Source organism: Epinephelus moara, chromosome 2 (assembly GCF_006386435.1).
Source record: "Epinephelus moara isolate mb chromosome 2, YSFRI_EMoa_1.0, whole genome shotgun sequence".
Taxonomy (NCBI): domain Eukaryota; kingdom Metazoa; phylum Chordata; class Actinopteri; order Perciformes; family Serranidae; genus Epinephelus; species Epinephelus moara.
The window spans coordinates 29,348,962-29,363,054 of NC_065507.1; the positions used below are offsets into that span (position 1 = coordinate 29,348,962).

At 39.9% G+C, this 14,093-nt stretch overlaps 1 protein-coding gene across 10 annotated transcripts in view; it reads right to left on the minus strand.

The window, feature by feature from the left end:
- The window catches only part of stim1a (stromal interaction molecule 1a), a 34,593-nt gene that overhangs the window by 20,146 nt on the left and 354 nt on the right, over positions 1-14,093 (minus strand). For 9 of the 10 annotated variants that reach the window (XM_050061265.1, XM_050061291.1, XM_050061300.1 and 6 more), the window contains exons 2-6: positions 13,369-13,501; positions 9,446-9,576; positions 6,168-6,282; positions 4,199-4,310; positions 3,602-3,717 (exon numbers count right to left, since the gene is read on the minus strand). In XM_050061265.1, coding sequence (XP_049917222.1) covers positions 3,602-3,717; positions 4,199-4,310; positions 6,168-6,282; positions 9,446-9,576; positions 13,369-13,489 — 595 coding nt within the window. In that variant the 5' untranslated portion in view covers positions 13,490-13,501. Of the gene's footprint in view, positions 1-3,601; positions 3,718-4,198; positions 4,311-6,167; positions 6,283-9,445; positions 9,577-13,368; positions 13,502-13,792; positions 13,969-14,093 lie in introns of those variants that run through there. The other variant, XM_050061274.1, reaches the window with a different exon arrangement.

Genomic DNA, 14,093 nt, shown 5'->3' on the forward strand with positions numbered 1-14,093 from the left:
CTTGTTCTCCCCACTGTATATTCCTACAGACATGCTTATAGTATAAAGTACACAGAGTTCATCAGAGTCAAGGAACATAGATGAGCTGTGCCAACTACTGTGTCAAACTGACAAACCAGAAGTGAGAAAGTTAATCTACACGAAAGCATCTAACCACTGCTCCTGTCTCTTCTTAGGCCCGTATACGCAGATCATCACCTCGCAGGGCTCGAAATACCATGTGTATATGCATGGTAGTGCATGTAAAATTTGAGCTGTCAACATAATTCTCGGCTCTGCATGCACCAGCACATATAACTTGGTACAGAAAATATGTTGTATAGGGCTGCTAGTGCTGACTCCTTTGCACTGGCCATGATATTCAAGCAATTGACACTTTCAACATGCTCTCACACCGTATGTCCATTTCGTCATGCAATGGAAAACTACTGAATAACTGACAATTTCGCAGCATAAAAAGACGGATAGACAAGACAGAGCAACACAGCACAACGGCAGCACCGTATAAAACCCTGTCAAGCCAGCTGCCACTTAGATTTTGATGCACAACAATTTGTGCTGTTGCAGCACCACGTCAGTTGTTTTGTAATGTATTGCAAAACATTCGAAATGGTATTAATAAATAAAATTAGGGATGCACCAAAATGAAAATTTGTGGCCGTAGCCGAATAAAATTAAACGCTTGGCCGAATACCGAATGCCGTTGTTTAGTTTTTCATTAGTTTTTGCAGATGAACCCCCCCCCCCAGATTAGTGTTGTCACGGTACCAAAACTGGGACCCACGGTACGATACCAGTGAAAGTATCACGGTTCTGAGTAGTATCACGATACCACAGTGAAAATGAGGCAGATGTGCCTTTTGTCATTTATAAAAAGATAAATCACTTTTCTATAATACATCAATGATATTTCAATGGAATAAATTACTTATTGACTTATTCATACTTCAAAAACAGCATCAATAAGTGATTAACATAGGGGGGATCAAAATAAAATAAATAAATAAAATAAAAATCAACCAGCCACCCTCCTCCCCTGACAAGTAAAGAACAGTCCCTTCATAAGTAAAGAACAGTCCAAGACACCAAGAAGAGGAAATTATTTGACCTGGAGCTGGGCTTCTCCGTTGCCGGTAAGCCGTTCTCTTGCACCGTGGAGCACTATGGCCGCCGTATTTGACAGGAATACGTATTCCTGTCTGTGTCTGTGACCCCCGTTCAACCCACAACCGGCAGGATTTGGCTTTCGTTTCTGCTGCTGGTTGAAATCTGTACTCGCACAGCGTGCTCCTGAATGATTTCTTTTGCTCGCACAAAACTATTTTTAGTCGCAAATGTGAGCAAAATGCTTGCACCATAGAGCTCTGTGGAAAACAAATCACGCTGTTTGATTGCGTCATCAAAACACACAGCTATTATTCGGCTTTGCTTTTCACTTATTCCACCGAATACTGAATGTTTTTTTTTTTTTGCAATATTCGGCCGAATATATTCGGTTACCAAATATTCGGTGCATCCCTAAATCAAATCAAATCTGTGCAGGTAAAAATGTTTTTGGAGCATGTCATTTTCAAAGTTACATGTGCCAGTGCATGTACACAGAACGAGTATTTCAAGCCCTGCCTCTTAATGACCAAGAGGACAAGTTCTCCAGATGAGGTCACGATATTTAAACTGAAATGCCTGTGTGCTAAATTTGTTTTGGTCTACATTGTAACTGAGCACAGATGCTTTAAGGAAATACTGTGCATTATCGCTGAGATAATATAAAATAATATCCTTATTCTATACTATCCTTTTGGTTTCTTTTTACTGCTCTTACAACACTATCTGTCCTAAACAGGAAACAGTTTCCCCTCAGTCATCACCCAAGTTAGATACAGTCAACACTACATTCACTGCCTCCCACAGATACCACCAAGAGAGCGTAAAGTGACATTTAATTAACCACAAAACAGGAAATGGGTTGGGTTAATTACTATTACACAACTGTCCACTAGATTAGGATCAACCCATTGTGAGATGTGTCTTAAAATGCTGCTGCTTTCTACAGTGAGTCAGACGGACTGTGAGTGGGACCCCCTGGCTTTGAGAGGCTGTCACAGCCAGACAGCGCTCGCTAATGTCTTCCTTCGGGTGTGACTCTAACCAAACACATCCACAATGACACATGCCAGACACAGACCGCTTCACACTGTTCCCCTGTGCAAATTCTTTCTAATGCAAATGACTGCTTTCTATGATGGTTCATTACATTTTCTCTAATGATCACATGTCTGCCCTCATTAACACTTCTCTTCCAAATATCCACCGTTCCACTTCTCTTTTTATCCATCTTAGTTGTTTTCCAGAAAGGCAGAGTTGAACCTCAAGGCTAGGGAAGTCTCTCTGCATTATATTTTCACAACACTTAGTTCATATTTTTCTAGCTCAGTAATGCACAATGTTAGTTTTTAACTGTCACACAGTTACTAAGCTTTCAACAACAAATATGTTGTTTTTCATTGAAAAAAATAAGAGAATTTTGGCAGTCATTCTGGGAACATGTTTTCACAGTGTCAACACAGATTAGGTTAAAAAAATATAAAGTCCTGCCAAGAGGTATGACAGCTGAGACACACCCCAACCATTGTGATGTGAAGAACTCACAAACTCAAAAACCTGAAGAACTACAATCTGTAGTTACAGACGTGGAGCAGTGATACTGGAGAAGGAGAGAGAGAGGATGAGTGGTGTGTTTATTTGTCTCAGTACGCAGAGGGGAGTGTCTGGAATACAGAGCAGTGTGGTCTAACTCTCAGCTCACTTCCTCAATCCCTGAAACTGATACAGGTAGTAACAGGATTTCCCCCACATATCAACGGTGGGCCGACAAAAGTGAGTAAATTAGTAAACCAGTGGGTAGATGAGTAAGTGACTGAATAAATAAATGAGGCAAACAACATATCATTGGGACAAGGTGCTGATGAAAAGTGAGAGTAGCAGACAACAGTGGTCAGGATGTTGGTGATGGTGGTAGGCTGTTAATACAAACTCAAACCTTCCTCAGGATGTGTCACAGTAATGTTCTCGAAATTCAAGAGAAGTTATTCTGTTTTTCATGTATCAACTGAGTCATTTCGAAGATGTTTAATAACGCTCCGTGAACCGGTTCCAACATATTTCCAGTGTAAGTAATGCCTTTCATTTGGAACAGCTATGAAGCATTTTGGGTGTACATAACTGTCAAGAATGCAGAATCCATCAAATTTGTTTTGAAGTTTTGTGTCTTTTTAAATCTACAAATAGATCAGTATCTCAATGAAAATGGCAATAATAGAAAAGTACAGTGTGTGACAGGATTTTTTAACATCCATGTAAGTAGAGTATTTATGTCTTTCCACCAAATTTTACTGAATTCTGTAGACACGTTTTTGAGATATCCTGCTTATTAAACGGAAATGGGACTAAAATCTAAACCCTAATAAAGACTGTAATAAAAACAGAACCCTCCTTCTTATGTCTGGTCAAGGTTTTAAAGTATCTGGAACAAAACAACGATAAAACGATGTTGTATGAATCAGAGCTGCAACTGGAATTAAAAAAGAATAACGTCACATACTCAGGGGCGCTCCAAACAGTACGGTGTCCAAAGCTTTGAGCTGCAACTTTTGCACATGGCTGCGATCCAAAATCTTCAGAATAGAGTGTGTCAGAGTGGTGTTCTTTACGGCGAGCCTGAGAGAAAACAGACACACGGTCATTTTGCAGGAATAAATAAAGGAAGCGCAAAGGGTGTAAACCATTATGAGCCATGTGTAATGTGACCCCTTCACAAATCTTGTAAATCCAGCCACTCAGATTTAAAACAGTAATGTTAACAGATACACTGATTGTTGGAAATTAAAATAAAGGGAATAAAACTGACACTGAGTGATCAGAACAGGGAATGGTGTTTCACTCACTTCAAAAGACAGTAAAGTAAATGGCTTTAATTGCTGGCACTAAAAAAGCTGTGTGAAGTCAATAATATATGTGTCGGTATCAGCCCCACATTGTGCATCACTGTGGTTATGAGTAGCTTGAGTCTTATCACTTTTGCTTAAGTATTCAATTTTAAAAGAATGTCTTACCAGTCTTGTATAAACCACAACTTATTGGTGGCACATTTTTTATCTGGAGTAGTTAAAAAAGTTAGAAAAGTCTTAACAGCTCTTACCTTGGCATGGCACTTCCATTAAAACTCATCTTGCGAAAGGCATCCACGTATTGTGGCAGTTCCACATAGGTGATGAGCCATTCCACCACCTCATCCACTGTCCAATTATACACTGAGGGGGAAGTAAAAAACAAACAACAAAAAAACATTCAGTTACAGTGCTTATCGCTTCTCATTCATCCAAGGCAACATGATGGCAATATGTCTCCATAATTGTTGCTGTCTTCCAACAAATTAGTTTTTAAAATGAAACAATAGTTGTGGTTGAACAGCTGACAATTTTCTTCAACAATATTCAATGGTGTTCACATCTATATTGAGTGTAGGGTTGCAATGGTATGAGATTTTCACAGTACGATAACCGTCTCAGAAAATATCATGGTTTCAAGGTATCCCCGTATACGGTACTGCACAATTAATAATATTAGTATTATCATAACTATTATCCTCAGTTGCAACAACCCTTAAACAAATGACATCAGAAGAGTTCACACTCGACTAAAATTTAAACTTATCTCCATTTTTAAGGAGGTATTTGTAGAAAGTCTGACAGGCATTCAAGGAGGAAAGGAGATGGGCATAAGCAGGTGAGATTATTTGTCCGTTTGCATTTTACATGGTATGGTTAGTATCAACTCTCATACCATGGTATACCCTGAAACCGTTTACCGCTTCAACCCTAATTGAGTCAAACATTGTACTTGTAAGCCTGTTGCTTTTCAGCCACTCATTTTAAAACAGTGAACCCACAGAATCAGAAAAAAATAAACGGTTATGAAATATTTCTTGGGGACAAGTGGTCAGTCAGCTGACCTCAGTCCAACTGTTCATGTGTTTCACGAACTGGCTGAGGGCAAAAAATCCCCCCTACACTAGAAAGAACTGATAATAGCTGCAGTACAGGCCAAGCAGAGCATCACCAACGAAGAAGCCAAGTGTTTGCTGACGTCTGTGGGTCATAGACTTCAAGCAAACAGTGATTATAAAACATGTGCTAAGAAATATTAAATATGATGACTGTAGCAAAGGTCGTGTTAACTTGTCCAAATACTGTCTGTCTCTCAATGTCTGCTTTCTACGTACACTGCTCTGAAATGAATGTTAACACCAGTCGGCAGGAACCTCATAGATATTCTTTGATTTCAAACCCAATGTACACAACCAAAACAACAATGTGTCACTATCATAACACGTTTTAACTGCACTGTATAGGCTGCTTGACACATGAAACATATATGGCCATGTGCAGCTGTATGCTGAATGATCTATGAGGTATCACACAGCATTGCATACATTGGCATGCCCACAGTAATGACTGGGGAAGGAAAATATACTCCCCAGCTCCTGGCAGTGTGTCAATAGTGTGGGCAGTCTGTGTTAATGTGTTGCTCTCTTGAACAAAAAACCCAGTTTCCTGGCTCCAAACCTCCAGAGCCTTGTCAAGAAACTGCAATGCAGGATAAGTCAGTACTACGTGCAAAAAAAGGGGAGAAAGGCAGCCAGAGGAAAGGGTGTGAAAAGACACGGGTGCCAGACACAGCACATGAAAAGTGCTCTCAAAGAGTACACGATAGCCTAGCCAAACAGATAGGCTGAAGGAGGTGAGAGTGTGGATGTGAATTTTGTGCTGACAGAGTCAATGATGTCCGCTTTGCTACTAGCTAGAGCTGATAAGGAGACTGCACTTTGCTTGACCTGCCACCTGATCAACTGCCTTGCTCCTGTGTTGGGCAAGTGAGAGGGTCAAGTGGGGGTTATGTCAGTGTGACCCTCACTTTCAGTCACAATTTACTGACTTTAAAAACACTGTTACACAGACCAATAACCAGTCACGAGAGTGTTTCATGTAAAATCAATGTGCAAAACAATGTCTGCGGTCTACAAGTCAAACAAAAAAGAAGATCTGAAACAAAGGGCTGTATGTGCAGTTACTGCTGGCCCTGAGGGGGGAAATGCTTCAAAGCAGTACCTTCAGAGCCCTTCCATGCGTTCCACAAGTCCACCACACTGATGAGCTGGTCATCCCCGTGGAAGCTGTTATGCCTGCCCTTCGTGTCATGGTAGTTTAGATCTTCTCTCAGGAACTGCAGAATGACAAGGATGTTTACAGTGGTTACAAAGAATCCATCTTGTACAAATGGTAACTGGAAAAAAAGTAGCTGTAACACTTCACAAGCCTCAAATCTTGCAAACTATCCTTTGTTAGAGAACTGCATTTCTGTCTCTATTACTGACACAACCTCAGCATACAGAACTTTAGTTAACTTGGTTTGAGCCAACACACTGTGATGAAGCTTAATTCAAAAATGAATGCCCACATACTAAACAGCACAAACTGTACTTCTGAGAGGAGGTTGTCTGAATAAAACTTATGAATAGCTGGTAGACAAAGACCACTTTATTAAATGCTGTGTGAATATTGCTGTTGAGGGGTTTGGATGGTAGTGTGACCTGTTTCACTACAGCAGTCTTTATGACCTCCATAAAGAAGGAAATGCAGTTCTTGTGGCTTTCGTGTGTGTTCGCTTCACTCACTATGAAAGGAACATAAAACACTATAAATATCTCAACCACGCATGACCTGAAAAATTACTAAGATTTTCCACTAACTATTTAATGATCTGGAACATCTCAGAACTTCCTCCACACTCATGTTAATAGTTTCTCAGTATTACAAGAATGTTGATCATCAATATCTAAAAGCCAGACAGCGATGTGACTGAAAACCAGCAGAGCATGAAATAGAGAGGTTTTGTGGCATAAAGTGTAACAAATATTTTGCTGTCAAAAGGGACCTACTCACCACAGAAAAGTTCACTGCCTTTGTTTTTGTCTTTGTTTAGGTCAGCCACTTATGGGTCTTTTGGTAAAATTAATTTGAGTGTTTTGACACAAATATTCTGAGAGTCAAATACTTTTTCATTATAATTCACCATTATTTTACTGTCATTATTTAGTTTCAACTAAAGCTTGTGACTTTCAATTTCAAGGGCTGAAATTACTGAGGTAATTTTATTTAAGCTGTTTAACTGGCTGTCACAATGATTATGTAAGAGTGCAACACTTTGGGAAATACTCTTGTTTTCTTGCTGCCAGTCTTGTCACAAATTGTCCTGTAAAAACACCCTTGTCATTTTCTTTCCTCAAGTTTTATCATCAAAGCGAGACTGCAAGACAACCAGCGCGACACCAGCCAGGAAGAGTCTGACACGACTTGGTTTGGAGCAGGATACCATGAAACCTTAAACTGTGGTATGAAAACTGACATCATACTGTGTCCATTTGCTTATCTAAAGTATCAAGGAAAAAAAAAAAAAGCAACTGAGTGGAGAATCTCACCTACGCGAGTGCATCTCTCTTTCCTCTTTGACTGCCTGTCAGACTTTTCACAGATAAAGTGTTTTTCAACCAAAAAAAATAAAAATGTTTTCAGTCCCCTGAGGGTCACTGCAGCTGATAATAATAACGATAATAATTTTGTATCACTGTATACAGTGATATTTTCTGAGACGAATATCATACGATGAAAAGCTCATACCAATGCAACCCTACACATAATCTCCCTCAGTAAAACTGCAACTTGTGTTGATATGGTGTTAATCAGTGATTATTCGTGGTGCTGGTAGAGCATGATGTTGCTCTGTTTTTGTTTCTAGTCTTTCTATTAATCTAAGTCCACCGGCTACTGACAGCTAGCCTTTCCCAAAATGTTGAACTTGTCCTCTAAGTGTAACTCAAACAAACAAATACCCAGCTACAAGCTGAGCATAATAAACATTGTGAAGCGTCTTTTGAGTTCCACTTTGGGGGTTAACATGACATTTGACTAGCCAAATATATAACATTTCCAAAAAAAACCCACAACTTTGTTTTCTGTATTGTTAAGGGTAATAGAAACAACATATAAGACTCTAGATTACTTTTAGGCATCTCCGTTTGAAAATGAGAACCCTGCATGTTGTACACAAGACACCACTGCACATAGTAAGTGGCAGCAAAACAAAAATTTATGGCGCTTAGAATCCAGTTTCTCCCCCATTGGAGAGGTAGTGGTCAACTGCTGGCCAATGGAACCACACTACTGGTTGCCCACTATATTGTAGGCTAACTCACATACATAACATCTTCCACTCCCACAAAAGCCAACTCATGCACCATGGGTGGTAGACAGTAATAAGTCATGATGCCTTTCTTTCTTGATAGATTTGTGTGGGAGGATTTCACTACAGGGTAGAGAGAGATGGTCTGTAAAGCAGGTGAAACATCACGCTCCTGAAAATCTATTCATGGGAAAATTAGTAGGGCCTGTACAATGTGGCCGAGGCTTGAAGCTCACTCCAAAAAGCCAGATGCAGACTTTGATCTTGGTCATAAAGAAATCATCTTTCCTCTTTATTTAATCACCGTGTGATAACAGAAAGTCCAGCTACTGACTTGAAGTGCTCTTAATCGTTTTGAGCTTTCTATTACTGGGCTCAAAGTCACTACAGATGTGCCTGCTAACTGTAGCACTTGATTCTTTGCCTTTGGAGTATTTGCATACCAAGTGCCTCTTCTAAAAGCAGAGACGGCTTTGGTCTGACCTCAACCACATGCAACAGACTGAACCAGAGTGAAATGAGGCTCCAGAGGAGGCCTCCTCAAGGCTACAACGTGTCGTTTAGACAAGCTAAATGGACGCCAGACAGTGTCTTAAAGGCACCAGTGACATCTGAGAAGCAACTTCACTGCTGATGAGCATTAAATGGCTGTAAATGGACATAAACTGTATCTGTTTATACAGCGCTTTCACTATACTCCACTGTATTGAAAAGAAAAGCAGCTCACACTATCCATCATGCCTTTCAAATATATAACCCACACAATCTGACTAATAGTGTCATAATATCCCTTTTACGATGTGTTTGTATAAATGTGGCAACATCAGTGTCTACAACATGCACACCAGATACAAACACACTTAATGTGAATTAGGTTAATTATTGACAAAAACTTCTGTAAAAAGGGCACTGAGGCAGAAACAGGACTAATCCTCCAGTAACTCAGAGTAAGTTAAGCACATTACACGGCTATGATTAACTGACCATCTCAGCAGCAAATCCTGTGACGAGTCAGATGACACAGGATTACAATAATGATACCTGTAAGCCTCTTTAGACTGAATGAAGACCACCGACACAAACAAGAGTACCCTGTCCAACAGAGCAGCAGCTCCTATTGATTATTCATTTTTAGGCTGATACTTACGCCGTCTGTTTCTACGACGTCTACATTGCCGTTTGCGTCATCATCCATCTGCTTGTGGATACTACGGATAGCCTCGTAGCTGAGAATGGCGTTCTCATCTTTGCATAGTGGCTCGTCGATGCGACACAGATCTGGTGGAGAGAAAGAAGACATCTTGAGATAGTGGTAACATGCAACTTTGAAACTTATTAGCAGTATTGCTACCACTACTACTACAAAGACTGAGGGGACAAAAGTCTTCATTCACTGTTGAAGGCGATTAAACAACCTCTATGTCCTACAACAGTTCTTTACATACGTTTCTGATATCATTTATACTGATTCTTGAAAACACCAAAAACTTGACATGTGTAATTCATTTCTCTATTTTTCTTTTTTCCACTTGCTTTGTCATCTGGCATCTCCAAAAACACCAAGACAGTTACTGAACTTGCATGTGCTCTACAAGTGAGCAGGACCTACACTGTGAATGAATAGGTCTGTTCAAAAGATGTTTGAAGAAAATCTTAAGTCATGGTCCTTTTTGTTGCTATGTGATAAGACAAATATTTATATCCATATATTTACATCTCAGCACCAAATGTGTGATATTTTTTTAGCAGTGTCAGAGATATCTAATGACATTGTTTTTAAAGACAGGTCATCTAAATATAGACAGTATAAACAACCTGAAGTACTCATTTTAGCTCAAAGCTACATTAGCTCTCTTAACTTCCACTAATCCCGTGTTGGCCAAAAAGGTTCATGGCTTTTAACCTTTTGTGCTTTTAGCAGAAAAGTCAGAATACAAAGTCCCTGGTTGGATTTCCCTCCCTCACCCTCTCTCGCGCTAATATAAATGAACTGCAAAATTCCTTGGCTGAAGACAAAGCCTTGTTTATGTAAAGCCTTTCAGTCAATGTGGGGATGTTACCAGGAAGCAAGCTACCATGACTGTGCAGAGCAAAAAAGGGCCATGTGCCAAGATGGATCAGCTTTTAACAATTATGCTTTTTTAAATCTATTGTCAATGTAGATTTCACAGTTGTGTTTCATTGCAGCAAACTTGAGTTAGTATAAATGCTTAGGTTCAACTGTATCCAGCAGTTTGACAGTCAGGCCTTGGTAACTTGTGAGAATTTTAGTATGTAGGGCTCCACAATTAATTGTAGATAAATCAGAAATATGTGCTTCTGTGATAAATGCTCATCTAATTTAGCTGTAGGTTATCTAGAGAAGTCTATCAGCCCTCTGTTCTCTCTCTCTCCTTCCTGAGGGATTAGGGATCCTCTGCCATAGATCAGAGATAATGCTGCCACTCCCACTAAGAGGAAACCTTGTTTGGCATGTACTGCAGACACTCAGGAGTTGTGTGAAAAGGCATGGCAGGTTTGAATGTGAATTTCAATTTAAAGCAGCATGGTTGAAGTGAATTCATAAGTAACCCCCCCGAAACCTCCAGAAGCGTATATTTTATTCAATTCAATTTAAATCTGTTTTATATAACCTCTATGTTCTATGTGCTGCTGCTATCTGAGCCCGGACACGCCAGTTAATTTGTGATTTCCAATCTCAGAGAGGCCTTTTCCTGGTTAGATTAAGTATATATAAGAAGCATAAGTTGAACAGTTTGCTTTACTGAGAATTTCATTAGATTATAACCACAAAAGAAGAAGGTGAAGAAAGGGGAGGCAGGCCTTGCTCACCAACATGAGGAAGTGGCTTGCAGTTCCCTACGCTTGGTTTTCATTAACAAGATTGCGTCTTACCATCAAAATTTGAATTTAACCTTTCTAATCACAACATTTAAGTCTGCCTGTAAGGTGACCTGACCCTTCTTTACTCTGATAGTACCAGGTATTTTTTTGATAACATGAACTCCCAAACAACCATTGTTTAATATATTGCCTGCATTCACACAACAATATGGTGTAGCAGTATGCATAATCAAACTCACTTCCCTTTTCATAAATGACCGAACTCAGGTCCATACATCTCGATTGATTCTGAGTCATCATTAATTACTGTCACCCACACAATAGTTCATAATCAACTGCAGGCATTTGGCTTGCATTGAGCTAGCATTTACAGCATAATGCCCCCACCCACGGATCAACTCATATCAGTCCAGGTTTTCTTTATTCACTGAACCATATGTTATGACAGGTTGGCCGAGCAAATAGAGAGGCGAAAGAGAAAATAAACTGTGTCACTGATTTATCTTTGCAACAGTCACTGTGTGAAAGTTTTTGTAGTTGGCAAATTGTGCCTTGTACATGAACTCAGAAGGCTTGATACACAAAGGGAGCTTTGGTGTAGTGAAAGGTTAATTTTTGAGCCAAAGTATTCAAACATTCAGCTTTAGGAAACCTGCAAAGCCACATACCGAAAAGGCAATTACTCTTGCTCATTCACACTCGCCATGTTAAACAAAGACAGACAGTTACTCTGGTGAAAGCCTGCACCTGCAACGCTCTCATACACCCAATGTGGCCCTCTTTCTCATTTGGCTTGCAAACCTCCGGAGACACCAGATAAGATATTTACATACCAGTCAGCCTGCTTTTTTTAAGAGCTTGCGTTACGTAAGTCATTCTGTGTGCCTGCATGTTGATGTAAAACACACTCCATAACTTTGTTACTTCATAACTGCAGCAGTTACTATTGTCGTATTGCCATTCAGGATACCTGTCATGCTTTGAAAATCACTGTCAAGAATAATTTTTTCCCCTCGCTGAGGCCTCTTCGGACATGTGACACACACTAGCTAAAAAATGTGCTTCAAGTGCAAAATGTGTATGAGCAACATGGACAATGTCTCAGTAGTTCCTGTTTAACCACACTAGTAAGCAGTAAAGATTACAACCATGCAAGTTTGTCTTTGCCCAGTTGTTGCTTAAAGTATAGACAGTCAAGTCAAGATAAAGATTTCAAAATGTTAATCTGAGCAACGGTTATGCCTTTTGTCAACAGATACGAACTCTTACACTAGCACACTTTAAAAAAAAACCTGAGTCATGGTATGTCATAACTCGCTCATACTTGTCCCAAGTAGACTCGGGTTTCACAGTTCACGGTCTGTTTTGCAGTTTCAAAATGTGCTTAACTGATGTAACCATTGTTATGATTCATGGGAAATCACTTCATAGACTGAGGCGAGAGATTGTCAGTGATTGAGGGCCTCATCTAAAAAGATCAGCATTTTTTTCCAAAGAGGAGCTTGTTAAATTCACTCGTGTTTTAGCTTTAAATCAAACCATCCACGAAAAAGAAACAAAAACTGTGCCATAAATGTAGTGCAGTAAGTCACTGCAGGAGTATGCTGTTGTGAGAGGCCCAAATTGCCTTTAACATGCGAGTCAACGCATTAGGTTTCATAGTTAAGAATTTTGGTGACACATGACGAGAAGTGCAAATCCAAGATATGAGTGTCGACATAATATCATTATGGTGTCCTCTTTAGCACTGTGCAGACAATCATGTAATGATTGCATTGACTTGTGCCAGGCCACTTTATCTTTATATATACAAATATGAACAAAGTGTGATAAAGAATAACAGTTTATGTTGTAATGTCAGCCAAATGTTAGGGGAATATTTGCAATGTGTTGATTCTAATTCACGATTTTTTGGAAATAATAACATCTTGATTATAATGACCTGATTCAGAAATTACTTAAAGCCCTGCTCGTGTGCTGCACTAACCAATAGATCGATTGGCTCAGTTTGACTTGGTGGTTTGATCTGAGTTGGAGGACAGAGCTTAATGGAGAATGCCAGCCGGACTATTCTCAGCGTGGCCACATTTAGTGCCTGCACCATCACAAAGATGTGGCACGAAGAGTAACCCTTCTGCCAGTAGTGTGTCATCTTAGCTAAAGAGGTGAATAAAAATAGACTTTTTGTAATGATACAACAAATTAATGCCATTATTGATTACTCACCTGACACCCCATTTTCAACAGTCGGACTCTCGGGTGTAGGTGAAGCTGGTTTTTCAGTCCAACTTTCTCCAATGAGACACAAGCAAAGTATCCACAATGTCAGCAGTTTGTTGAACTCCATGGCTGGTGTGTGCTGGAAAGAAGAAGGCAAAGTCCCTTCACAATTCTGGTAGCTGTAGCATAACACATTTGCGGGCTTTCTGTGTATCAACTAAACATTTGTCATAATTAAAACAGTGTAGCTACTTTGTCTGTTAGGACACATGACGACACCTTACCAAGGAGAGGAAATTGCATTAATCGGCTTAGAGCATACCAAGAAATACGGTGAGTTACATAAAGATCCCCTGCAGCAGCAACTGCGGACACATGATATCACTTCTCAAGTGAACATCTTCTTCCTGAATGAATGAAGGTAACTTACTGTCGCTAGCTTGCTAGTACATTAAAGTCCTTATTTTGCCTGTTTAGCTGTTCTTCGGGGTTTTTGGGGACATGTTCACATACACATATCAGTTAAGGGAGACTAATAATAAGATTAGGGAAAGTGAGAGCAGCCTGGTCCGTGCGCCTGGTGGGTGGTTGTCTGACAAGCCCCGACTAGCTAGCTACATATCTCGGCTAACTAGGAAATGAAGTGAAATATCCAACAAAGGGGGAGTAACATTACAGAGCCTTCACACTAACGCTTCCGTATTCTCTTCAGTCCATGTCGGTGTCGACTT